General features: G+C 41.8%; 1 protein-coding gene across 1 annotated transcript in view; it reads left to right on the top strand.

Annotated features, from left to right (window-relative positions):
* Positions 1 to 26,796, top strand: part of PIEZO2 (piezo-type mechanosensitive ion channel component 2) — a 428,995-nt gene that overhangs the window by 284,146 nt on the left and 118,053 nt on the right. Inside the window, exons 15-20 of the mRNA XM_015414359.1 lie at positions 97 to 389; positions 2,836 to 2,984; positions 3,831 to 4,004; positions 16,882 to 17,105; positions 20,768 to 20,928; positions 23,997 to 24,173. Of these exons, the coding sequence (XP_015269845.1) occupies positions 97 to 389; positions 2,836 to 2,984; positions 3,831 to 4,004; positions 16,882 to 17,105; positions 20,768 to 20,928; positions 23,997 to 24,173 (1,178 nt within the window). The remainder of the gene's footprint in view (positions 1 to 96; positions 390 to 2,835; positions 2,985 to 3,830; positions 4,005 to 16,881; positions 17,106 to 20,767; positions 20,929 to 23,996; positions 24,174 to 26,796) is intronic.

The following is a 26,796-nucleotide window of genomic DNA, read 5'->3' as shown; positions in this document are numbered from 1 at the left end:
AATGTTAACCAAACATGTTTGAGTTTTTTAATCACTGTGTGATACTATTGAAGAAGTCAGTTGACAGTTCAGTAAAGAAAATGTAATTACTTACAGAAGAGGAATCACAAGAAAGTGGAGAGGAATCCCCCCAAAGTGGAGAGGTATCCCAAAAAAGTGAAGAAGAATCACAGAAAGATGAAGAATGTAAAAAAGAGGAAGACGAGGAATGTGAAGAAGATGAGGAAGATGTAATGAAAGTCTTGGGAAATATGGTGATGGCTATGTTTGTTAAGTACTGGATTTATGTCCTTGGAGGAATGTTCTTCTTTGTCAGCTTTGAAGGAAGAATTGTCATGTACAAAATCATCTACATGGTGCTCTTCTTGTTCTGTGTGGCCCTGTATCAGGTAAGTAATACAAAACCTAATTTTTGTTTAACATCTATGTGGCATAATAGGGTAAGTGTAAATTTAATTATGATAAGGTGGTTTAGCGATATGTAATGCACTTTTAGTATAGTTCTAAAACAGAGAAGTAAGGTTACATTAAAATAACAAACAAAATTAGACCATTAGATATTTTTTTTAATTTCTGTTGTTTTTCAGTAGATCACCAGGTTATACCATGGTCTTGTTGTTCGTATATGTTGTGCAGATGCTTCCCTTTTTGCCTCTTTTTTATCTTATTTATTTAGGTAATAAGCTTATTAGTTGTTTTTCCACTGAAATAAGTCCTCAAAGTGACTTACAATGTAACATAAAAATCCTGTAAATGCACTATGAGGAGACCGAACTACTGCAATGATGATTCGTTAACTTCAGTTAGTGCAGAGCGCTGGTGTTTGACTATCAATAATTCAAATCAGTGTTATCATAGGTCCCACTTTAAATACTTCCACTGGTTTGGATTGCCAGATACCTCAGCTCTGCAGACAGGGGCACAGACAGCAGAAATTGAGAAGAAGATCTTAACTGGCAGGCTGGGTAGTTCAGCATTCCTGGTATCATTGCCCCAAGCTGTTTAGGATATTAAAGGAAAGTACCTGCATTTTAAATTGTGCCTGGAAACAAACAGGCAGCCATTGCAGATCTTTCAGCATGGGTAATACGATTCCTGAATCCAGCCCCTGCCATATTTGAAGTTTCTTAAACAGTTTTCAAAGGCATCACCATGTAAAGCTCATATTATTGTTATTATTACATTAATATAGGGTTTGCAGTTGTTTGACATTATTTATTAATCCTTACAACAACCCTGTAAGATGAATGAATGCGATCATCCCCATGTTGCTGGAGTGGGGACTGGGGCTTTCCCAAGTATACGTGGTAAGCTCATGGAAGTAACAAAATTTGAGTTGGGATTTCCTGATTCGTAGCTCAGTCTCTTAGAAAAGCTGTTTGTTGATCACAGCAGCTGTCAAAGCAATGTGGATATGTAATGTGGTCTCTATGACAGTTCCTTATCAATCCATGGACTTTTCCTCCAACTGAAGCTCCCAAACAAGTCTTCATGGGCCACCTCACATCAAATACATTGCAGTAATTCAACAGGGAAGTTATCAGAGCACTCAAAAGGAGAGTGCTGAGAGCATGGACACTGTTATTAAGCTCTTAAACACATTGTTTCAGTCCATTTATTATTTCTCCTGGATCTGATGGGGGAGTGGTATAGCTGTGAGTCAGCTGCTTGTTGATGACATCTATAATAGCGAAGGCGCCCCCTGCGTGCGGATATCTAAATCTGCACATCAGGGGCACCTGGGGGCAGGGAGATTTTCCTGCATACTTGGGGAGTCCCCAGGGGTGCACAAAAGTCTAAAAAATATAGGGGGAATATTTAAATCCCCAAAAAAGTAAAAGAGCATTTCCTGCGCATGCGCAGGGAATGGTCTGGGAACTCTGCAGTGGGCTGGCAGCCGCTCAGGCCTCGCCACCGGTGGCGAGGTGGGGGGAGAGGAGGAGGAGATCGGCCGCCAGAGCCGAGACAGGGGGGAGGAAAGGAGACCGGCAGAGGATGAAGGAGCCAGGGGGGGAGAGATTGGCGGGGCCCAGCTGCTGGAAGCCTCTTAGGCCGCGCCACTAGAGCTGAGGCGGGGGGGAGGGAAGGAGATTGGTGGAGGGTGAAGGAGCCGGGGGGGGAGATTGGCGAGGCCCAGCGGCTGGAAGCTGCTCAGGCCGCGCCGCTGGTGTCCGGGGATGGGGGGGGGGAGGGCTTACCTGCTGCTGCCTCCTCCTGCTGCTCTGCGTGGAGATCTTCTCCCCCCCCCTTGAGTATCGCGGGTCCCCTTTCTTGTCATGTACTAAAACAATTAGCTATCTCTCTGTATAATATAGAGATGTTAAACAGTATAGGGGATGAGATGGTGTTCACAGTTAACTCTGCAAAGATAGAGAACAGTAGTCCCTTATTACAGTCCTCTAAACAGATGGAACAGACCCCCACCAAGGAGGTGGTAGCCTCACCTCACAGGCTTTCTGGATAGTTTAGACAGATTTTATGGTCTATTTTGTCCAAAAATATTAAGGGGACCCAAGAAGTAACTGTTGATTTCTATCTACATATAACCAACTACTGCTTTTTTCAGTTCTGAATACTTGGGGAAACTAAATAGGTGTGGACTCAGAAAATTAGCATCATCTAAGAATGTCTATAGCTGCCTTACTATAACTCCCTGGCCACGAAAGGCAAATTATACATGGGCCTAAAATTACTCACATTTTAAATGTTCAGTTAAAGACTGTGTAATCAAGTTTTTAGCATGGTGCTTTCATTGATACACAATATATATCAATGCAGCTAATAATCTGCAAAATGCTTAATTAATTGTAATCATTTAAAATTTCTAATTCTCAGGTGCACTATGAATGGTGGCGGCGAATTCTGAAATATTTTTGGATATCGGTGGTGGTTTACACAATGCTAGTGCTTGTCTTCATCTACACATATCAGTTTACATCATTTCCTGGATTGTGGAGAAACATGACAGGGATGAATGATGCGCAGTTAGTATTTTCTATTAGTTTTATTTTGCTTGAGCAAGTGGATGATGGATTTTTGTTTATTTATGTATTTACTTTATAGTCTTTCTTTCACTGAAGCTCAAAACAGATTACCAGATATAAATCAATGATGTCAAATAGCATGAGATATCTAACGAACAACGCATTAAGACTAGGATTACAAAAATTAGAAACAATGGCAAGATGTTAGATATGATACATCAAACAATGCATAAAATGGTATTACAAAAGTAGAAAGCAATGTAAGAAGAGCAGGATGATACCTACAATAAACAGATAATACCTTACACAGCAGTATAGACTACAGTCCTGTTTCCTTTCAAAGTTCCTTCCCAAACCATTCCATTTTACTATAGCCCTACTAGGAACTTATGCTGATTTTCCATAGCTGTCCCACTGAAGTGAATGGAGGTTGCTCAGCAGCAGTAGTTCCTGGGATCTTGGTTGCCCAGTTACACTATGATATGTATCTGTACAAATTAGGTGAATGTTGGAACTTCTTGAATTCCAAGTTTAATTTAGTACAGAAGAGAAATCCTGCAAACACAACTATGATCTGCACTAGAAGGAACAGATACAAAACTCATCAAGACCCATTCTAGAAGCTCTTCTTTAAGTTCCTTGTAGCTATAAAGGAGGTCCATTATTCCTTTTCAGTTCTGTATATCTTTATCAGATTAGTGGGGTTCTCAAAACTGCATTTTTATATTCTTTAAAAGAAATGCTGATAATACCAGTAAAGAATGTGCCTTCTGAGGAATAAGAAATATGGCCAAGTACATTTTGCTTAGGTAATTTAGTTATCTCTTACTCTGTTTTGTATTTCAGACTAAAGGATCTTGGGTTAAGAAAGTTTTCTGTCACAGAGCTTTTCACCCGTATCTTTATTCCAACCTCCTTTTTGTTGGTGTGTATATTACACCTGCATTACTTCCATGACCGCTTCCTCCAACTTACAGACTTAAAAGTTGTAACCAGCAAACAAGACAGCACCATCTACAGGTAAAAAAAGAAAGGATTTACTTTTTTTAACTTTTAGGGTCTCAAGGTCTTGGCCCTCTGAGGTATGTGAGTTCTTCGCTTCTCCTACCAGCCTGGAATTCTAAATGCACTGCTATTGTTCAAAACTTATAGTACAAAGAAAACTGTTCACTGCCATAGACTGTGTAATTCCTTTTGACAGTGTTCCATTTCCAGTCGTGAAGTTTTGCAACTGCTCAGTACAGTTGTAGAATCTCCTGGCCTGACATAAAGTATCAGTGGACATAGTTACATAGTCTATGAGATATATGGTTTTTCAATTTCCAGACATGCTTGAATATGTCAGAGTTCGGCTGCTTGCTTTGGGGTAAGAAGAGATGAGGCAAGTGGCACTGGTTGAGAGGGTTCCCATGGGCAAACAAGCAAAGGTTTTTCACTTCAGGTTCCTTTCTGGTGGATAAAAAAGATCCTTGATTTGAGAAAATCAAACAAGTTTCTGAAGGTTTCTAAGTTCAGAATGGTTTCTCTTTCATCTGCAATCAAGTTACGTACCCCCAGCTCCTGGTCTGCTGTCTTGGACCTTAAAGATGAAGAAAGGTTAACCTATGAAGAAAGGTTAAAACGCTTGGGGCTCTTTAGCTTGGAGAAATGACGGCTGAGGGGTGACATGATCGAGGTTTATAAGATTACGCATGGGATAGAGCAGGTTAAAAAAGAAGTACTTTTCTCCCTTTCTCACAATACAAGAACTCATGGGCACTCAATGAAATTGCTGAGCAGTCGGGTTAGAATGGATAAAACAAAGTATTTCTTCACCCAAAGAGTGATTAACCCATGGAATTCACTGCCACAGGAGGTGGTGGTGGCTATAAGCATGGACAGCTTCAAGAGGGAATTAGATAAGCATATGGAGCAGAAGTCCACCAGTGGCTATTAGCCACAAGGTATAGATAGGAACTCTCAGTCTGGGGCAAGTGATGCTCTGTAATCTTGGTGCTTGGGGGCGAGCAACAGTGGAAGGGCTTCTAGTGTCCTGGCCCCACTGCTGGACCTCCTGATGGCACCTGGTATTTTTGGCCACTGTGTGACAGAGTGTTAGACTAGATGGGCCATTGCCCTGATCCAACATTGACCTCTTTTCTGTTTTTATGTTAAGATGCCTGTTTTCACATTGCAATTCATCCCTTAGACAGAAAATATTTTTGCATCAGGCAAGTCTTAGAAATTTTTCAGTATTGGCTCTCCCATTTGGCCTTGCTACTGCTCCTAGGGTTTTTACTACACGCATGGTGGTAGTTGTGGCTCATTTAAAGACTAGGTGTTGTACCATCTTCCGCTATTTGGATTATTGGCTTGTGTAGCCCACTCCCAGGAGCTTCTGAGAGCTCATTTGGGTGTGATCCTTTCCACTTGCATAGACTTAAGCTTAGTAGTCAAATGGGAGAAATCCTGCTTGGAGCCTTCCTGACAGGTCCAGTTTATTGGGGCATCATTAGATTTGTTGCAAGAGAGGGCTTTCTTACCCCTGGATAGGGGAAGTCTATTAAGGTTATGGCTCCATCTTTTCTTTGAAAAGATGGCAGTCAGTTAAATCTGTCCAACACCTATTGGGCCTTATGGCATCTACCACGGTGCTTATCAGCATTTTCCCCAGGGCTATTCACATAGCAGGAATCCTGAATACTGTGGCCTCAGCAGAGTTTATCTTACCAACCATGAGTAATAAATTCAGCCCAAATATCTTCAGTGAGTTTTCAAGAGGTGAGAGACCCCTCAGGTGGACCTCTTCGCCACATCTGAGATGAGGAAGGCACCACAGTTTTGTTCCCTTGCAGGCAGTGACCCAGGCTCATTGGGAGACATGTTCCAAATCCCTTGGTTGTGGATTCTGTTCTATCCTTTCCCTCCCTTTCCCCTCCTGAGCAGGGCTATCAGGAAGCTGATAGCATGGGACTTGGACTGTATTCTGATAGCTCCCTTTTGGCTGTGCCAGATTTGGTTCTCTGAACTCATCCACCTTGCGAGTTCAGAGTACATCACCCTTCCCCCAACCCCGGATTTACTAATAAGGGGGCTTATTCTGCACCACTGTGTGGCTTGCTTACACCTTATGGCATGCAGTATACACCTATAGAGTTGCAGTTCTCACCTGAGGTGCATGATATCGTAGTCCAGGCTAGAAAATCCTCTACCAAGTCCTTAGTGTTCCATCTAAGCTGAGTTAGTGTGAGCTAGCTCACAGTTTTTTAGCCTCTGGCTCACACATTTTTGTCTTAGCTCAGGAAGGATGGCTCCAGAGCAAACTAATTTATGCAGTAGCTGAATAGCTTACTCGCAACTTATACTCTAGGAAGTGGATTCGGTTTAAGTCCTGGGCTCAGTCCAAGGGATTTGTCACCCTTTACCTGTCCCTTTCCTTTAGTCTTGGAATACCTGCTTTCCCTATCTGATAAAAGTATAGCTGTATCTTCTGTAAAGGTCCACTTGGCAGCCATTTCAGCATATCATGAGTGTGTAGGGGGCTCTTTGGCCATAAGCTGTTGCAATGTTTTCTCAAGGGTCTGCTCTATGTGTTTCCCCCTGCTCCTCACATTGCTCTGCAGTGCTCTCTCTCCCTGGTACTGGCTCAGTTAATGAAGCCCCACTTTGAGTCTTTGGCTTTTTGCCCCCTGGCCTTGCTTTCCAGGAAAGTAGTTTTCCTGGTAGCAGTTACCTTGGCCAGGAAAATGAGTGAATTAGTGGCTCTGAGGCTAGATCCCCCCTGTTCCTGAAGGTTTTCATTGAAACGATTCTGGGTGGGTAAGGCCTTGTTTATTTGCTACTGGGGCTCGAAGAAGGGAAGGGCTGCTTCTTCCCAATCCCTCTCTAGGTGGGTAGTAGCTGCCATCTGTTCCTGCTATGAGGCAGCTGGACAGCCATACCTGTTAGAGATTAATGCATAGTTCACACGGGCACAAGGTTCCTCAGCTGCTTTCCATAAGGAGTGTCCTGCTGATGGACATCTGCAAAGCTGCAGTGTGATCGGTGGAAAACACATTTGTCAAACAATTAATTGTTGGACCTGCAAGGAAGGAAGGATGTGGATGTGGGTAAGGCAGTTCTCCAGTCACTTTTCCAGTGAAAGCTTCACCCTGCCTCCTTCAGTGAGTAGCTTGCTAATGTCCCAATGTGGGGCTAAATTGAAGATGGAAGATGAGAACAGAGTTCCACTTACCTGTAACTGTTCTTCATCAACATCTTCTGTGCAGACACACATTCCCTCCTTCCAGCCCCGCTGAGAACTCTCACATGATCGTGCTTAGTAGTGTGTTTGCTTGCAGCGAACTGGCAGGAAATGAGGGAAAGGGGGTGCCCACCTCTGGAGCATGTGGCAATTTGGGCAGGAAAAACCGTTTGTGTCAGCTCCGGAGGGGGAGGGGCACCCCAGATGGCTTTATAGCTAGAAGAAAATCTGTCCGTGGCTGGCCTGCTCAGGCGCCAGTCCCAGTGTGTGTCTGCACAGAAGATGTTTATGAACAAAAGTTACAGTAAGGTGGAACTCTGTTTTGATCTGATACGTTAACCCCATCATTAGGATCACAGTTATCTTTACATTGCCCTCTAGATCTGGTGCCCTCTATATCTGGTCTATGTCTCTCTGCCTTGGGTTTCACCACGTGCTACTGAACCATGGGCACCGTCATTTATGCCTCTTTTCTGTGTAGTTTTGTACTCAGCCAAGCATTGCAAATAGTCTGTTGTATACGAGTCTGAAAAGGCTAAGGCGGTAAGGGTAAAAAGAAGAAAAGGGAGGTAAAACAGCAGTATTCTGATTCCTTTACCTGTTCCAGTCACTGAACTTATGGTGATACCTGTTGCCTCCATTCTGGCACCAAGAGCTCTCCCCCAATTCAGATACATCAAGCTGGTTCTTGAAAAGTTTCAAGAAATTCTTACACAAACCTTCTCACATTGAGGCAGTATGGAGGGTTACGTCTTCTCAGACCGGGAGACAGAAGACACCATGTCCTTCTTTGTGCCTCCTCCAGTCTGGTTGTCAAATATATTAGTTTTAACTTCTATGTTCCATTGCTATCCTAAGAGGAGCTTTTCAGTATAAGATGAAAGGACATTTGCAGAGTTTGGACTACTATCCAATCCTATACATATTTTACTAGTTTAACTAGCAAGTGCCATTAATTTGAATTAAAACATAAATCTTGTTCTTGCATTTACGTTGTTTTTACTTATGGTTATTGGAAACTCTTTAATCCATATCACTAACAGTGTACACAGAACAGAAGCACCCTGTTGGATCAGAACAATCTATCTCTGTTTTGCCAAAGGCCTTTAATGGATTTTTGGGGGGGGGTCATAGAAGCTCACAAGGGCAAGGTTATCTTGGCAAAACAAATGTACTTTATTTACAGAAAAGAAACAGTCCACAGTATACACAAAGATAGCTGTCCCTTTCAGCCCTCTTAATTGCTGGGGGCTTCCTACAGCAAGGGTCACATCTCTGCATGTGGTTCCACAGCACCTCCGGTCTCTGGTGAAGCCCCACTCACTACTGTTTCCTCTTCCTCTTTTATACATTTCATCCTATTGGGTGCAGCCGCCCAGGACTAGTAAAACCTGGCAGTCATGCTGAGTCATGCCAGCTTGGGGTTAAGGTTTGCAGCTGGAAGTCTTTTATTAGGGGGCTGAATGCCTAGGAGGAAATAATCCTGCAGCTGTTTATGGGTATGGAACCAATTGCCTGTATGCTCAAAGCCAGCCTAAGGTCACCTGACCACACCATTCCCTAATCCTCCTTGGGGTTTCTTCCGCATTGGCACTACAATCACCATTCTGTTTCTCACAGTGGCTGACCAGAAACTCTAGAAGGGCCATGGCAGGGGCAGAGAGGGCAACATGTCTCTCTGCTGCTCCTCCCCCAACAACTGCCATTGTGGTGTATTATCCTTCAACATGGAGGTCCCACTCATCCATTATAGAGGATAATTATTGAGGGACCTACTCTACATGAATATTAATAACATATTAATCTTTGTGATCCTTTGTAAAACCCATCTGTGATAGCGATTCTCAAACACTATGTCCTTTGCCAGTGAATTTCACACATGAATTATATGTTATGTGAAGAAGTGTACCTATATGCTTCCAAGTACTTTTCACTGCTTGGTTTGTAATAATGCTTCACTAATCTTACTATTTCATTGTGATGTGAAAATGTGTGCCTTTTGTGGTAAGATACCTTTATATATTCATTCCTGATTAACATTCTACTCTTACCTCTTTCTCTTTCTCTAACCAATTTTCATGCTGCCATCACATGTATTCTTGTGCTTTCATCTCTCTCATCAAAGCCATGCCAAAGTCAATGGTCGTGTTTATCTAATAATAAATAGGTGGGTATTTTAATGTTTCCTTTCCTTTTTTAACAAAAAAGTATACTTTTTCCTTGCATGCTTCATTTTTACTGTAAAATAAAAATACCGTTCTAAGCACCAAGAAGACAATGTTATCCAAGTATGTATATTCTTCAAATGTATAAAAGGGCTTATTAGTTAATACCACGGTATTTGAAGTTTGAGAGTTTGCTCCTCTGAAAAGCTAGAAAGTGCATCACTTCACTTTAAATTACATCCAGTTCATTAAATGCCTAGCCACTTTTTATTTATGGTTGGATATGGAAAATCCAGTTAACTGAGGAAACTACATGTTATGAATCCTACATATTAAATATACACACTCTTGTTTACCTCAGTCAATTGGCATAATTTAAGTAGGCAAAATTCTAAGTATACCTTGTGACTAGAGTTACCTTGAAAACATTATGGACAATTTATTGACAATTTATTTTGTTCTGGTGCTGTATTTTGAGAAAGAAACCATACACTCTGCTTATGTTCAAATTTCATATCATACCCTATAACAAGTCTCTGAAGCAGAGTTCTCACAGAATGTGCAGTTAGTGGGCCTTTCAAAAAACCAAGATCTTACTGTTGTCCCATTACAGCAAATGACTTTCCCAATTGTATGAAGATTAATAATTGGAATATTATTTTAGAGAATATATATTGTTTCCCTGATAAGAAGGAAATCTCTCACAATGGATCTCAGAAGTTTTTATCCAGTACTTAGCTGATTAGTACAATGGTTCTGTACTTCCTCCTCATGTTAGATCAGATCTCTGAAGCCTCTTAAGGAAATATTTTTGTATATTCCTGATACACCAGACCCCCTCTCCAGTCCTATTAAGATTAAGAATTGGAGCACTGTTTAGAGAAACTGTACAGATTTCAATTCCTTATTTGAGGCGTAACCTCTAGGATTATGCTTCTCATGTGTTCCAAACTTCTCCCCTATTCTGTACAAAAGAGGCAAGTCTTTCCCATGTATGTCAGAAGGCCTCTAATGTTGTCCCAAAATGAATCTCCTTTTACTATCCCAAGATTGCTTTTAAAAATGAACAATTAAAGATATAATCAAAATATATCCTAGCTCTAACAGCAAATTATGCAATAGTAGCCCAGTTTATTTATTAATATTAATTAAATTTATAGCCTATATTTTCCCATCATTGAACTCAAAGTCGCATGCATAGAATTCCAAGAATATCTCCTATCCATACCTACTTAGCTTCAGCAATGTTAATGCTATGCAAGTTTCAACTGTATTCTGGGATTTCTTTGCTCCCATATAGTTGTTCCTCAACCAGGCTTATCCCAACCCAACTACACATTTCCCCTTATACTAGAGGATAAGTGGATCCTGAACTGTTTCATTTCTATAGTTTCAAAGTTCTTGATATGCTGCACGTATTGCAGCATAATACAGTCTTAATTGCCTGTGCCAAAATAATTGTGTGCTGTTAATTGCAAGCACTTTTCAATAGCTTGTCATGCATTCAGTATTATAAAAGTTCTGATGTTTTGGTTACTATGATTCAGATACTATCCCCATTCATTGGGAATGGCACAGATGGCACACTTTGGACTTCATGTTGTTTTCTGTAAGCACATTCTGCCATGCCTCATCCACATCACCAGTGTTCCTTGCAAGACTATACAAATGAAGTATGGTTTTCTCAAGAAGAGAAATTGTTAACTTCCATCCTGCAAACAGGACTTTAGCATAGTTTTAAAATCATGTTAACACCCCAGCTATCAATTTAAAAAGTACACAATAAAAGACTCCAGCAATTCTATAGAGAAAACAGTTGCCTTGATAGACTGTATCATGAAGACTGTATCATGAAGAACTTCAGTCCTTCAAGGAAGAACCATTTTCAGGCTTCCTTTGTCTTTCCTGAAGAAATCAAAAGAGATGAAGCTGGTAAGAGTCTGAAGATCAACTGTGTGGTAGTAGTAGGGGTGACATCGAGAACATTGGTTTTTTCCCCAGGATGCCCAAATTTTCTCAAGAGGCTTTCCAAGGTTGATTAGATTAGTTCTTAGAAAAAATAAAGTGTTCCTTCTTGTAAATATCTAAATTCATTTCATACAGTTGCTGAGTCATTTGTGTGACTTTATTCAGGAAAGTGACTGCATTATATTGAGTCCACTGGAAGACATGAAACACTTATCCATTTTTCATCAGCATGCGATTTGATCATTTTGCATTCTTATAAAGTCACTAGTTTAGAAGGCGATGGTAGTGGGGAAAAGACTGATGTTTAGCTTCATACTTTGCAGTCCTATGAAGATTTATACCCTTCTAAGACCATTGACATGGAATTAGGAAGGTGTAACTACTTATGGTTGCTCTGATAATGACATAATGGCTGAAATCCAAAGAGCAATATTTCAAATGTGTTATTTATTGTGGCCCCTCACATATCTGAAAGCTGTTTCAGAAGCTGTGCTGTGGGACTCTGTAAAGTACATTCCCAAGGTGGCATGAAAGACTACAGTAGAAAAGACAAATTTGGCAGCCCTTCTGTGAAGGCTGGGGTTTTAAGTGATGTTTGAATAGAGGGAGTGAGATGCAAAGTTTGTCAAGTGTAGCGTCTCTCCTAACCTCCACCTGACAGACTGAACCTAAATGGCTTCTAAATGCAGTTATTTCAGATGAGGCATGAGGTAAATAGGGGGGGGGGGATTTTATTACCTTTCTTGGATAAAGTAGGGTTGGTTCAGTAAAAAGGACTGGAAATATATACAAATGTAACACACACCATTTGCTGGGATCACTTAGCTATAACGTTTCAGTTCTCAATTCTTGGGTATAGAGAATAGTTATCAGCCAAGCGTTTGTTCTCGAGGTGGCTCTTTGGCCTTTTCCCAACCTTAGGAATCCTGCCGTATGAGTCCCTTCTGGAAATTCCAGTTCTTTAGCCAGTTTTCTCTTAAACTTGATTCTGAGACTCTCTTTTTAAAGCGTTCACAAAATCAACCTGCTTTGCCTAAAAGCCAGGCTCTGAGACTTATAAATTTTCCTGCGAAATCTCTCCAGTTTCACAGCTTGGAGATACAATCCCTAGCACCTAAACAGAGATGCAAGCCTCTAGGTGGGACCTGGGAATCCCCCAGAATTACAGCTCATCTCCAGACTACAGAGATCAGTCCTCTTGGAGAAAATGGGTGCTTTGAAGGGTGGACTCAATGGCATTGTACCCCACTGAGGTCCCCGTCCTCCCCAGGCTCCATCCCCAAATCTCCAGGAGTTTCCCAGCCTGGATCTGGCAATCCTACCCCCCCCAACCCCTGCCGTGGACCAGGGGGACCTGGCAACTCTACTCCTAAAACATTTACTATACTAGCCTGTTTTTCCCCCCTGAAAGCAGGGTTTTGAGACCTGTTAAGCATCTTGAGAGAGGACTCTTCCAGTCTCATGCTCTGAAGATTCAAAACTGGCAGTTTAAGGATTTTCTTCTCCACTCCCCCCTCCCATCTGGATCCTCGAGCATTCCATCAGGCCTGAATGGCTATTCACTGCTCTGCACATGCACCAAACAGGGGGAAAGGGCATTGGTGGCTTACAGAAAGGGGCAAAACCTTTGCCCATCTGTCATGCCCTCCCACATTCCACCCTTTCATTCAGAGCTGGATTTACACCCAAACTAAGTAAATGACAGTTTACGGCCTCAGATTATGAGGGGCTTTTAAATACCACCCCCCCATCAGTTACTTGGAAAAATTACTATTTGGGGGATAATACCATGGGACCTCTTAAAGTTATCATAGTTTAGGACATGATTTGGCCCTGCTGTTATGGGTTGTTTAGATCCTGGTCTCTGTGTTAACAGCTTCTGTTTTGTCCTGTGCTCTACGGACAAGCCCAGTCAGGTCTCCTCTGGAGCAGTGTCCTCGGGTTTAGATAGAAAAGCTTGGGCACAGGAGCTGGCACGCAGGCTTGCGTCTAGTGGACCAGTTGATCCAGCAGGCAGCCTTCCCAAGCCTCAACCGAAATAGGATGGGAAGTAATCAGACTCAGTTGCCCTGCTGGCAGGTGCTGAGCTCCTGTGGCTGTGCTACATTGTGGCCAGGATCCTGTGAAGAAGTATTGCTCTAACTGTGTAGCTCTGGGATAGGGTTGTGCGCAGCCAGTCTGGCACTTGACCTCCTTTGGGACACTTCAATCCGGGACTTTTGTTGCCACTGTTCCTGCAGAGAGGGGATGGATCCTGGGGGGCTATGGGCCCAGGTTCCAGACCTGCGCAGTGGAGGCCTGGTGGCTATCTCAGGTTCTGGCAGCAAGGTTTCACCTGCAGGTTCTGATAGGGTGGCCTCTGACACATCGTCTGCTGGCACCTCTGCCATGGCAGGTCCTCCTTAATCTTGCTGGTCTTCCTCAGCTGGTGGCTTTGGTTCCTCAGGCTTTTTCCCTGAGGACTCTGAGTTCAAGTCTCTGGGCTGGTTGGAGGTAACTAGTCAGGACAGAAGAAAACTGGACATTCAGGGGAAATAGATATAACTATGAAATAATCTTTAAAATAGTATTACGGTAGCACTTCAGAGCTTTAGGTGTAAATAAGTGAATATTTTTGCCATAGTTTTGTCAGAGCTGTTCTTGAAAGAGCAGTTTCTGTCAGAGCTCTCTCAGCCCCACCTACATCACAGGGTGTCTGTTGTGGGGAGGGGAAGGGGAAGGAGTTTGTAAGTCGCTCTGAGACTCCAAGTGAAGGGCGGGGTATAAATCCAATCTCTTCTCTCCTCTTCCCCTCCTCCTCATTACTGACAAACATTGGCTTTTCATATTTGTTACCCTAATATTAAATTATTTTAAATAATGTCTGTTTAAACATGCATGATCATCATTATATTGTGGCTGTGATCCCAAGCAAAAAATATATGGAATTAAGAGGAATTCAGTGAAATTTATTTTAACACAATGTATTTAATATCAAGATCAGCGATGATACCAAAATCCATAATATTGGCAATTTGGAAATTAATTCCCACAGTTCATAAAACATGGAACCATTATAAACTGCTTTTTGGAGCCCAGGTTGAAATGGACTTACACTGGCACCACTGGATTTGTGCTGACACGTTCCAGCTGCTAGTATCCTCAGAAATGCCTGGGAGTTTTTAGTGCCATTTTACTCAGTACTTGAAATCAGGAGGCATTGGGAACTCAACTTCCAAATCTTCCTTTAGGCATTACATGCACTTCATTAGTATCCAGTTCACAGGACACAGAAATCCTTCCTCTTATTGCCCCAGTACAGGGGTAAGTTTGGAAATGTGGGTGGCCAAAAGGGAGTACTTTTCTTGCGGCTTCATCATGATGAACATTTGGGAAGTAGGGAAATGGTGTTAACGAGTAATCTAAAAGAAGCACAAAGAACTAAGGTTGCCAGCTGCAGGTTAGGAAATACCTGGAAATTTGGGGGAGCCTGAGGAGGGTGGGGTTTGGGGAAGGGAGGAGCTTCAATGCCATAGAGTCCACGATCCAAAGATGACATTTTCTTCAGGTGAACTGATCTCTGTTGCCTGGAGATCAGGTGTAATAGCAGATCTCCAACTACCACCTGGAGGTTGGCGACCCTATGAAGAACTGAGCTAACTATAAAGTGAGCTGGAAGGAACTTGTCCATTTCTATTTGAAAAGAAAAATCATGACCACATTGTTAGAGATTTTTTTTTCTCCTCTTGGAAATCATTGTCGTAGGTACTTACCGTGTAAAAGTACATTTTCAAGGTTTTTAACTGTACCATTCATGCTTTATTGTTAGAATTTAAATGAAAAAGAATTAGCTAATTGAAATTTTCAGACTGCAAAAGGTGTAGTTGAAGTTGTCTCATATATAAAAATGCAATTATGTGCCAGTGCTTCATAATATAAATGAAGATTTATTGACCAAATGTTAATGTTAATTATAATTAATCGCTGAATATGTTTTCATGCATTCCCACTTATTTGTCTGCTCCTGGACATGCTTACTACCTGATGCTGTACTTACTATCATGAGCAATCCTAGATCTAGAAAGTATTTGTGGCCTCGAGCCTTTTACTTCATTGTCCATACAGAACTGGGCAGAAGCAAATGTGAAGAGACATGTTTGCCAAAATATTCTCTATTAAGACACTTATCTAGAACTTCGTATTTGAGACCAAACTTTCTTTTAGAAGAATGACATCATCCTGATTGGAATACCTTCATACTGTTGTGGATCAGAGATTCTGGCTGATAGGTTATCATCTGTATGGCAACAGTATTCATTACTAAAAGTGAAAAGTTTGATCTCAAAAGTTAAAGGTTTGGTTGAGTTTCATGTAACCTGACAACCAGGTTTTCCTAAGGGAAGATTAATTTGGTATTATAGTAAAATTATATTTCTAAACTGCATCTCCAGGACACTTTATAGTTTTGCTAATATGAGTTCAACATTTTCTTCATTAAAATAAATATCTTGCACCCCTTTTAAGTCATCAGTATGAATTTTGTCATAGAAATTTTGAAAACCTACCTGGTGCTTTGTTCAGACATAATTCTGAACCATGGCTTGGAGCTAGAGCAGTGACTCTAGAAGAAGCTTCAGGCTCATTCATACCCATTTTCCTCCTGACATGCTGCAAGCTAATTAGTTATTTCCTGATTTGCTGCAAACCATAGTTTGTTGTTGCAACCGAACCAGTAAACTCTAGTCAGTGCTTACACAGGTGAGCCCAAAGATTCTTCCAAATTCATTCTCAAAGCACCAAGCAATGGCACTGAGGAGAACTAAACATTTTCTACTGAATTCATAGTTTCTTGTGTTTACTTATGAATTTGGAATAAAAAATAAACTCCTGTGAATCTAGCACACTGGCTTTGGCTTTCTAAAAAGATGAAAATATATTCAGAGTATGAATTGTGTTAACTATTTAAGAGAATTCACTTACATTGTACAAGAATGATTAGAAACTCTTCTGGAACCATAGTATATACTTTCCATCTTAATAGAAGCACCCTGTTAGTGCTAGGATGGCATGCTCCTGGCATCAGAAGGCTGCTACAGATGGATTAAGAGAATGCTAGTGAGTTATATAGCATGATGTCTTATCTCTGATCTTCTTTTATAACTCCTCTGTTTTCATTTCCCCTTTTCTTTCTGTGTCAATTACTTTGAGCAGCATCAAGAAAAAATTACCAATCCGCCAAAATGAGTAAGTCCCCATGTGAAGTCATGAAATGCTTGCTGTTCCAACATGTCATTTCATGCTTCTACATCTTAAACTCTGACAATTTTTTCCTCTGTGGGGGAAATGTCAAGTTTAGGTGGCAATATCACTGATTGCTATCAAATAACTAGAATCCAAGTGAAAAATAATTGCTAGTATGGCGTGATCCAGTATAGTGTTTTCATTGTATATACAGTATTAGATCCATTTGTCCATGCACTCCTTGTTTGTTTGATATGAGAAAATTGTTTATGGATTTGTAATTGCTCAGATTATTGACACGCCTGTTTTATCTTGTCAATAGGCTGGTGCACCAAGAGAGCCTGCCTGATTTAACAATGATAAATTTAAAAGCCAGCATTGAAAAGGAAGCGGATAAAATGTTGCCAGAACAGGAAGAAGAAGGAATGGAAAAAGAGAGAGAGAAGGAAGATGATGAAGGCGGGAATGAAAAAGAGGAGGAAGAAGAAGAAGACGATGACGACGACAACGATGATGATGATGAATCAGAGACAGAAGAAATATCAGGTAACTGTGGAAAAATTCTTTAGTTTTTTTCTGTTTAGTTTACTGTTGGTTGAAGGCTTGTTCTCTGGGATAAATCTGCATAGTCCTGCAAATTTTATCTGGGAACTTTACCAGTATTATGAGATCTAAGAAGACAGTCAGTTATAAGTTCAAATTATCATCATCATCATCATCATTATTATTGATTTGGCAGTGGATATAGAGGGGATCTTACTTTTGTAACTTTCTTACTGAAAAGTGGTGAGCATAATGGCTAGGGGTGTGTATTCGGGTCTACCCAAACCAAAAATATATATTTGGGCATCCCAGATGTATGTGGGATTTTTTGGAAAAACTGGAAAAAATCCCCAATATATTTGGAAATTCCCAGCAAAACTGGAACAACAGCTGAGGGGCTGGAGCAGATTGCTCCCTCCACTCAGCTGTTTTTGGGCTTTCTTCTGCATTCCCTTTAAACGGGATGTTTAAAAGAACTGCAGAAGACAGCCTACAAAACAGACAGGGGGCACTCTCCTCACCAGCTAAGCCTGCAGGGAAAGTTCTCCTGCAGGAACAAGTACTTTGAAGGCTCTGTTGGGCAATCCAGTTTAAACCGGGCTGCCCAGCAGAGCCTTAGCTGAGCCTGTGAGGAGAGTTCTCCCTGAAGGATCAGCTGCTTTATGAACTTTTTTGGGCAGTCCAATTTAAAGGGACTGTTCAAAAGAGCCCCAGTTGAGCCACCTCTGTGCTGTTTTTTGTGGCTTTGCTGCTGCTTTTTTTCCCTCTGTGTTTTTTAGTTTGGGTCTGTTGGACCTGAAAAAATGCAGGTGTTCCAGAAAATCCTGGATCTGAATACTTTACCGGTATTGGGATCTGGGTTTTGGTTTTTTTTTGAGAATCCTGAATTCTTTTAGGGTCCAATAGATCCAAACCAAAAAATACCAAGGGGGAAAAAAAATCCGCACCCCTAGTAATGGCCACATTACTTCCAGGCTACTCAAGAGCTGAAATTTGAAAAAAAAAATAGATATGAGACATTTTTGTACTAATAATCAAAATATGGGATATGATGATTACTTCATACTACATTTCAGCATTCCAGTATAGAACAGACCAGGCCATTCCTTGGCTAGAATAGTGGGGTGTAGAGTTCCACTGCCTCATGTATTGGAATGGGTACATCCAGTAGCAACCAGAAACAGACAATGGCTTACAGAAGGTAGGCTTAATTTATGTGTGCACGTGTTTGAGTGTGAATTAGTTAGTTTCCAACATGCCACATCACTCTGGAGGACTAGTTCACAACTCAGGGTTGAGGGACACTTCTGTATAACCAAGCGAAAAAAGTCTTATCACAGTATTAACTGTAGAAAGTTATTTTTGTTATTCTTAGTATGTTTTTAAATCCATTCTCTGTTAATCTTTTTATCTGTCTGCACTTTGGAACAGCCCACCACTATAGGTCTGAACCATCATCTATGCTACATCTATCCACAACTTGCTCTGAGCTCTCACTTCTCAGTTCAGGGTTGCCAGGTCCCTCCAGCGGAGTTGGGGAGTTCAGAGTTTACCAGGAGTTGGGAGTTTCTTTAAACATTTCAGCAATGTGCCCACGTGACTTCCAGTTGTGACTAGGGTTGCCAAGTCCGACTTACCTTGCTGGCGGGGGACTCTGGGGTGGGTCTTGCCACGCACGCGAGCACCGCATGCATGTCACAGGGAAGTGACGTCATGACGCTGGGCACGCTGGGGGCGGGGCCACGACCATACAAGGGAAAACCATAGAGTTTTCCCTTGTATGGCCATGGCCCCGCCCCCAGCGTGCCCAGCATCATGATGTCACTTCCCTGTGACGTGCACGCTGGGGCGGGGTTCCCCCCGGGGCCCGATTCCCCGGCGTCTGGGAACGGGCCTCTGGGGTGGGGGGATTTCCGGTCCCCGGGGGGACTTGGCAGCCCTAGTTGTGACCCAGAAGTGACGTAGGCCCATCAGGGATGTTGGGGTGACACTCTGGCTTTTATGCAAAACCTCTATGGTAGAATTAGTTTCTATGATAGAGTTTTTGCCCCCAAACCAGAGCATCTCCCTGACATGCCTACGTCACTTCTGGGTAATGTTGAAGTCACATAGGCATGTCACTGAAATGTCATGTGTTCCTTCATTTTGGGGGTAATTCCCCTCCCCACTAGCCAGTTTATCTGCAGCAGAGAGGTGGGACCTGGCAGCAGTGGGCCCCCACCGAAGGGTCTGGCATCACAGTTACCTTTTGCTCTGTGTTATCCACAGAACTCTTGCACCACTGAAGTTCTTAGTCCTTCCATTTATTACCCTTGGTTTTCTTTTTTCCCAGCACAGAAATCTTTCATCTCCCCCCCCACACACACACTTTTGCTTTCTGTAAGAATGGACCTCCCAGGTTATGTTCTCCCACTACTTTTCACTGCACTCCCTGTACCCCGTTCGTGGGGTAGGACGGGGTAGAAATACTCGAATAAATAATAAAAAAAAAATAGCATTTAATTTGGCTCTCTCTTTCTGTAGCCTTGAGCCAAGAGAAAAGACACGGTATAAATACTTTAATAAATTAATTTTTAAATCCTTTTTTCCCCTGTTTCTGTACATTTTTTTTTCAATTGCTGTTTTTGTTCTATTTCTTTCCCTGCCCCTACACACATTCACTGTTAAGTTCTGCATCAACAGCACATAGGATTTTCACTGTCTCAGCAATTCAGACTGATTATAGAAATGGTTCCAAATATGGAAATGGATTCTTGTTGAGGTAATAGATATGTTAATAATGACAGGTAAGATTGCTTTGGAGGTAAACAAGAGGTCTTCCTAGTGTTGACAGGGAAGGGTCTCTTGTGGCAAAGACAAACTGATTACATTATTGCGGTTTCTAGTTATGATCTGTCACCTCTGAATGCATCTTTTGGATAAGGCTTTGTCTCAGATTTTTCTTCTTCTTCCAGACTCATTTCAGAGCACTGTTCACTAGTGTGATTAGATGCAGCTCTCCTTCAGTCTTTTGTCCACCAGCCTGAGTCTCTTTATGTCATCCTTATTTGGCCTTAATGTGCTCTTGGGGATGGGGAGGGAGACAGTAGGCCTCAGCACTAAAGTGGGGGTGCTAGGGTTGCCCACAACCTGCAGTTCTCCTAGAATTACCACTGATGTCCAGACTACAGATATCAGTTTTCTGGGAAGGAAGGGTGGCTTTGAAGGACAAATTGTATGGTATACCACAGATCCTAGGTGAAATTCCTCCCCAGATTCCCTTTTCCACAGACACAGCCTCCAAATTATGCACTGCGCTTCAAGTAGTTCTTGTAAGGTACAAGCCCTACTCCAACCACCATCACACTGTGTAATGATGGTAGGCATTTTGTTAGTTACTAATGCAGTCTAAGAAATCAGTAAACAAAAAATGTAATAACTGATTCATATTGATGATTTTTTTAAGTTTGTGGGAAAATATGGTGGAGCTAATTTTTGTTAAATTCTCCTGTTCATCTATGAAATCTGTAATATAACTAGGAATAAACATTTTAGCTTAAGAAATGAAACTCCTGGGATTTATACATTGTTTCAGTTGATTTCCCCTTTCTGCATGACAATAAGTGAAGCCATGTTCATAAAGGCAGCAGAAATACTTCACCAACTGTGTTGGCTTGTCTTTGCAGATTTAAAGAACAAGTGGCATTTGGTGATTGACCGCCTCACAGTGCTTTTCTTGAAATTCCTGGAATACTTTCATAAACTGCAAGTCTTTATCTGGTGGCTTTTGGAGCTACACATTATCAAAATTGTTTCATCATACATTATCTGGGTGACAATAAAAGAGGCAAGTAAATATTGGATATCCCAAACTGTTTCTTAATTCCTTAACTAAAGTAAAACATCTAAAGCTTAGGCCAGATGATCAACCCACTTTAATAAATACATCTGAGGAATTCTGTGGTAAGTTTGAGTCTGACGTGTTCCCTGTATTCCTTTAAAGAAAAGTGTCAGTGCTGACATATAAAATTAAATCATGGACATTTTGAAAATATGATACTTTGGATTTTGAATTTGAAAATGGGACATTTGAGTTTCCAAAATAACTTTTTGGCATGAATACAAGGCTTATCTCTAAAATGAGTACATGCAGTCAAAATCCTGACAATTCATTTGGTGTTCAAAATATGAATTTTGCATTTCAGAATTTGAAATACAGCTTTTCACATTTAGACTTATTTTACATTTATTAAAATGCAAACTTAGCTTCAGCTGTGACATGTCCTAACACCATCTATATAACCTTTATTTTTTTAAAAAAATATATACCTTGCACTTTAATATACAGCTTGGTAGGTGGCTACCCAAGTCATCTTATTTATTTAGTGCATGATTGCAGAAATGCACCTGTTTCTTTTTAGCTAAAATTATGTTTTATGCTCTGATCATGTCCCATTTAAACTTGCAACTAGGGATGGGTATGAACCAAAAAAATACAGGTCCATGGAGGTTCATTGTTTTGGGATTTTTATGGACCAAATCATTGTTCATTGGATTCAGGAAGGGAACGCATTCAAAACGCTTTCCCCTCACTTGCTGAGGCACACTTCCAGGAATAAAGGGAAGGCAAATTGCCTTCCATTCACTCCTGGAAGTGCATCTCAGCAAGTGAGGCACAGCTGTGAGGCATTTAAACATACTGTTCCTTCACTCTCCGGAGTCACGCTGCAGCAGCAGCACGCTTCCACAAGTGAAGAGAAGGCCGATTGCCTTCACTGGGGAAGGGAAGGCATTTAAACATGCCCCCCCCCTTCATTCTCTGAAGTTGCGCTGCAGCAGCACATTTCCAGGAGTAAAGGGAAGGCAATTTGTTCCTCAGTGATGGAAGGGAAGGCAATTCCCTGTTGCCTTGGCAATCCTTGGTGTCAGCATGTCTGGCTCACAGACTGCTCCCACGGACTGCACAAAACTCTGTAGGAAACATGGCAGTCCGTAGGTGGTTCACAAGTGGTGCAATTGCATGGACCAGGCTCACAGACCACAAACCGGTCCCCAGTCCATGATAAAATTAGGTCTATGGTCCAGTCCGTGCCCATCCCTACTTTTCTCTTGCTTATCTTTGTTACACCACCATACTTTCTCCTTATTTCACTGCTGAAATAATTTATTCCTCTTATCCTTGTGCTGTCTTGTAAAAATTACTCACCTTAAAAAGCCTCTTAAATGTCACATTATCTCTCTTCTCTTATTTCCCATTATATTGCTTCCTTTGATCTTTCTCCAACTCTGTCACCTTCAGTGCTTGAAACTCTTGTTTTCTTAAATAGTCCATCTATTTTCCTTTTATTTTTCCTGATGCCTGTAGGGTCCTTTAAATACCTTCTGAAAATATAATTTTCATGAAGCCTGCTTAGTTAACTGCTTAGTTTTCATTCCTACTTGGAAATAAGCCTAAGTGAGCCTTTCATTCACAGTAGCCTTTGCTTCTCCACTTCCTACCTCTCCTTTGTAATCTTTTCTGCTGTTGATATTTAGATTGTAAATTCCTTATAGAAGAGATTTGTTAAAAAAAACTTATGTCAGTCTGCAAAGTGGCATATGCATTGATTGTATAATAATAATTACAGTATCCTGATATGTGATTGTCAGAAAAAAAAATCTGCAGAATGAAACCACTGATAACTACAGTTTCGAGTTCTACAAATCCAGGGTAACACCCAAGCTTGCAGAAAAAATTGGCTTTAAAAACCAAAACAAAGCACCAAAGTGTTAACAGCACTCTCTGTGCATGCACAGACATTTGTATAAAATAGGATTTTAATGGCGAGAAGAGAAGTTGGAGCCAAAAGTATAGCAGGAGGGAAAGCAGAGCTAAACTTGGGGATGTAGAGACAAGTGGGGAGAAGCATACCCAGTGCAAGAGACAGCAGAGACTGATTTGGAGGGGAAAGGATTGGAAGCTATTTGCTGATTCTGTCTTCCACTGAGAGGCCTTTGATCCCTCTACTAAGCGATGGCGGGGGGGGGGTTGGTTTCCTTCAGAGAAGCAAAGTCAGTGCAGGAGGGGAAGCAGAGACCAGCAGGGGAATGGGATTTCCATTCTTCTTGAATAATCACATGTTCATCCCTTGTAATGTAATAATGCAAAAAAAAGTTTTCCTCAGCATACACTGCCTACCTGCCAAAGGTGTATGAATCATAATGAAGTAAAATCTAATAGAACATTGTCTCCTGAGCTCTCTGGCAGTGGTTCTTTACTCCAGCAATATATTCAGAATTAAATTGGTTGTCTTCTGTGCTAGTTACACTGGCAGCACCATAAAGAGTAACCTATTCTTTTTCACTCCTGTGTATTCCCGCTGAAGTTACAGCTGTAGTAAACTATTGCTTCTTGAGAGATTCCCCTCTGCTCTGATTATATTATAAATAGTGGAATGGTCAATACATTTTCTGTCTCTCGTTCCAAAGCAGTTTTCCCGCTCCGGTTACATGTAAGCTTGGGAAGGGATCAGGAGGGGGGAACTGCCAAAAAACCCTTCTGCCTGCAGAAGTGTAGACAGGATCCAAGCCAGTAATATGACAGTGTCATCCTATGCATTTTAAATGCATTGCATAATTAGTATAATATCAGTGCTGGGGACTATTGGGTATCTTGTGTGAGATACAACTGTAGGAGTCGGACTAATTTTGCTGTTCATTTTCCTCTCACCTGCTATGCACTGTTAAATACATTCTGTTCTGTATTGTGAACCTGTTCATTTTTCAAAATGTTAAACTTATGTCATGAGATTCATAGAGTGCAGTTACAATTCTTTATTTCAGTATAAGGCCGATGGTTGAGTGTGAGGTAGCATAATACAAGTTCACAAAAAGCTGACAGGTAATCTGTATTTTTTCATTGTTTTATGTTTATAGGTTTCCCTACTTAACTACGTGTTTTTGACTGCCTGGGCTTTTGCTTTACCATATTCCCAGTTCCGTCCATTGGCATCCAGTGTCTGCACTGTTTGGACTTGTGTGATTATTGTCTGCAAAATGTTGTACCAGCTGGAAACTATTGAGCCTTACAAATATTCTTCAAACTGCACAATGGTAAGGTATAATAATTAACTGGATTAGGAAATTTTTAAATAAGCAATTTTGCAACTGGAAGGTTTTAGGAGTCCTGATAAAGGACTTGCACCATGCCCTCAGGGAATAAAATACAGTGTAAGCTACTGATGGATAAGGAACTTCTAGCAGGATGAACCTGGAAAAATGGACCAGAGATGGACTTGCTGAGTTGATGAGACATCCAAATAGAAACTACAGACTGGCCATTATAGATGATGAAATGGAAGGAAAAGTGAACTGTTTGTCACAGAAGCAATGCTATATGTTCTCTGTGCATATGTTGTACTGAAAGCTTTGGAATTTGATGTATGGAGTAGGAGTGTGCATTTGGCATAAAGTGAGCCGAAAAAATACCTGAAAAATACCTTATCTGTATTTTACGGGTATTTGTTCAGCCAATTAGGCAGTGGGCTACTTATCCAGCTATCCAAAAATGGGGATTTGAGGGGGGGGACTGCCAGACAGTTGCAAAGGGCATTTAAAGGGCTCTCGGTACCTTTAAATGCCTTTGGAGTGAACTCTCAGGTTGGAGAGGCATTTAAAGGGACTGTGAGCCTTTTAAATGCCTTCAGAGTTCACTTGCCACAGAGTTGCACAGCTTGGAGAAGATATTTCAAGGGACAGTGAGCACTTTAAATCCTTTTTACCACCATAGGAAACAATGGATGATGGGGGCACCTTCTTCGGGGGCTCATAGAATTGGACCCCCTGGTCCAATCTTTTTGAAACTTGGGGGGGAGTTTGAGGAGAGGCACCAGCAGCTTTGCTGCAAATTTGATGCCTCTACCTCAAAGAACAGCACCCACAACACCCCAGATACCGCCAAAAAAATTCAGCAAACCCAAATATTTCCCAAATCCGAATACCATACAAGTATTAGGATTTGGGAATATTGGGAAATACCTATATATTTCAGGTTCAATATACCCAAACCCGAACAATACCGTGAGGTGGGTTTTTTTTTGGGGGGGGGGGTTGCACACCCCTAGTATGGAAAGAAAGTAACTAGGGATGAGAAAACTGAACCCTGTCGAGAGCTGGGAGGCCAAACAAGCGCTTCCCTTCTGGCAACAGAGAAAAAGTGATCTGCTGGGAAGAGAACTAGGATTGATGATATGCGAGGTCTTTGGATAGGAAAGGAGAGCAGGATGACCAGTTATCTCAGTGCATCAGTGAGATCAAAGAGGGCAAGAACAGTCTGGTAGCATGTTCAGAAGAGGGCAGAAAACAGAAACCAAATTACAGGGATCCGTTCAAGGCATCAGGGGTAAACATCAGATCTCAGTTTGAAAGGGATAGACAGAAATGAATTGTGACCATAATTGAAGAGGCAGTGTTAATCAAGGGAGGATTTTTTGAGAATGAAGCAAATGGTGACATGTGCTTATGTGATGGGAAAGAAGTGGGAAAGATTATGATATAGTGGAGAATGATATAGTAGAGAGGAGGAATGATAGGAATGGCAAGTATGAGACCAAAGGAAGTGGGTTCCAGGAGCCATGTGAAATGGCAGCAGGGGACAGCCATTATTCTTAAGGAAAAGAACTGAAAGAAAGAGAAGGATAAGGAAAAAGGAAAACAGAGAGACTGGGCCACCAATTTTCAGTTTTATTGCTGAGGCAAAGTCATTGACAAAAAATGGTGATTATTTTAGAATCAAATTGATTGACATTCTTTTTAATAAGTACCCTTTTCTTAAAGTTATTTTCTGTATTCTAAATATACTAGCAGTAAAGCCCGTTGTGAAAGCAATACAACGGGATCTAGAAAGAGGCTCTGGGGCAGTGCTCTGGCTTTGGGCAAACAGTGTCAATTTGCTGTGGTGACCTCAGCAGGGTATAATGACAGAGTCCACTGTTTTCTCCAGAGGAACTGATCTCTGCTACCTGAAGAGCAGTTGTAATTGTGAGTAATCTGTAGCCCTCACCTGGAGATTGTCAACAATTGTTACCCAGGACAAAATGGCTGGTTTGGAGGGTGGAGTCTATGGCATTCTACCTGTCTGAGGTCCCACCCCTCTGCAAACCCCACCCTCTCCAGGCTCCACCCCTCAAATCCCCAGGAATTTGTCAGCATGTAGTTGGCAACCCCATCTCCTTCCCAGCTAGCCACCAACCTACCATTATCTGCCCCTTTGACTTCAGCTGACTTCTGCCCTCCCTTCTGCAGAACAGTTGTAATACTGAGTGCTCTCCAGCCCTCACCTGGAGATTGGCAACAATGGTTCCCTATGTGAGACTGACTGGTTTGGAGGGTGGAGTCTATGGCAGTGTACCTGTCTGAGGTCCCACCCCTCCTCAAACCTCACCCTCTTCAGGCTCCATCCCTCAAGTCTCCAGGAATTTCCCATCTGGAGTTGGCAACCCTATCAGGATTGGCCCCAATGTGTTTTCTCCCAAAGGCCAAAGTAGGTGACAGGACCAAGCTTAGTTGCCTACCAACAGGCACTGAGGGGAATGTAGGGTTGCCAGCTCTAAGGAGGGAAATACCTGGAGGTTTGGGGGGTGGATTCTGTAGAGGGCCGGGCGACGGAGGCATCGGCCTTCTGTCGCCCGCCTTGCCCCCCCAATCTCGGCCCGGGCGACCGCGGCTCCCGCCAGCG

This window comes from Gekko japonicus, unplaced genomic scaffold (assembly GCF_001447785.1).
Source record: "Gekko japonicus isolate JY-2015 unplaced genomic scaffold, Gekko_japonicus_V1.1 scaffold157, whole genome shotgun sequence".
Taxonomy (NCBI): Eukaryota; Metazoa; Chordata; class Lepidosauria; order Squamata; family Gekkonidae; genus Gekko; species Gekko japonicus.
This window is presented reverse-complemented; position numbering and strand designations above follow the sequence as displayed.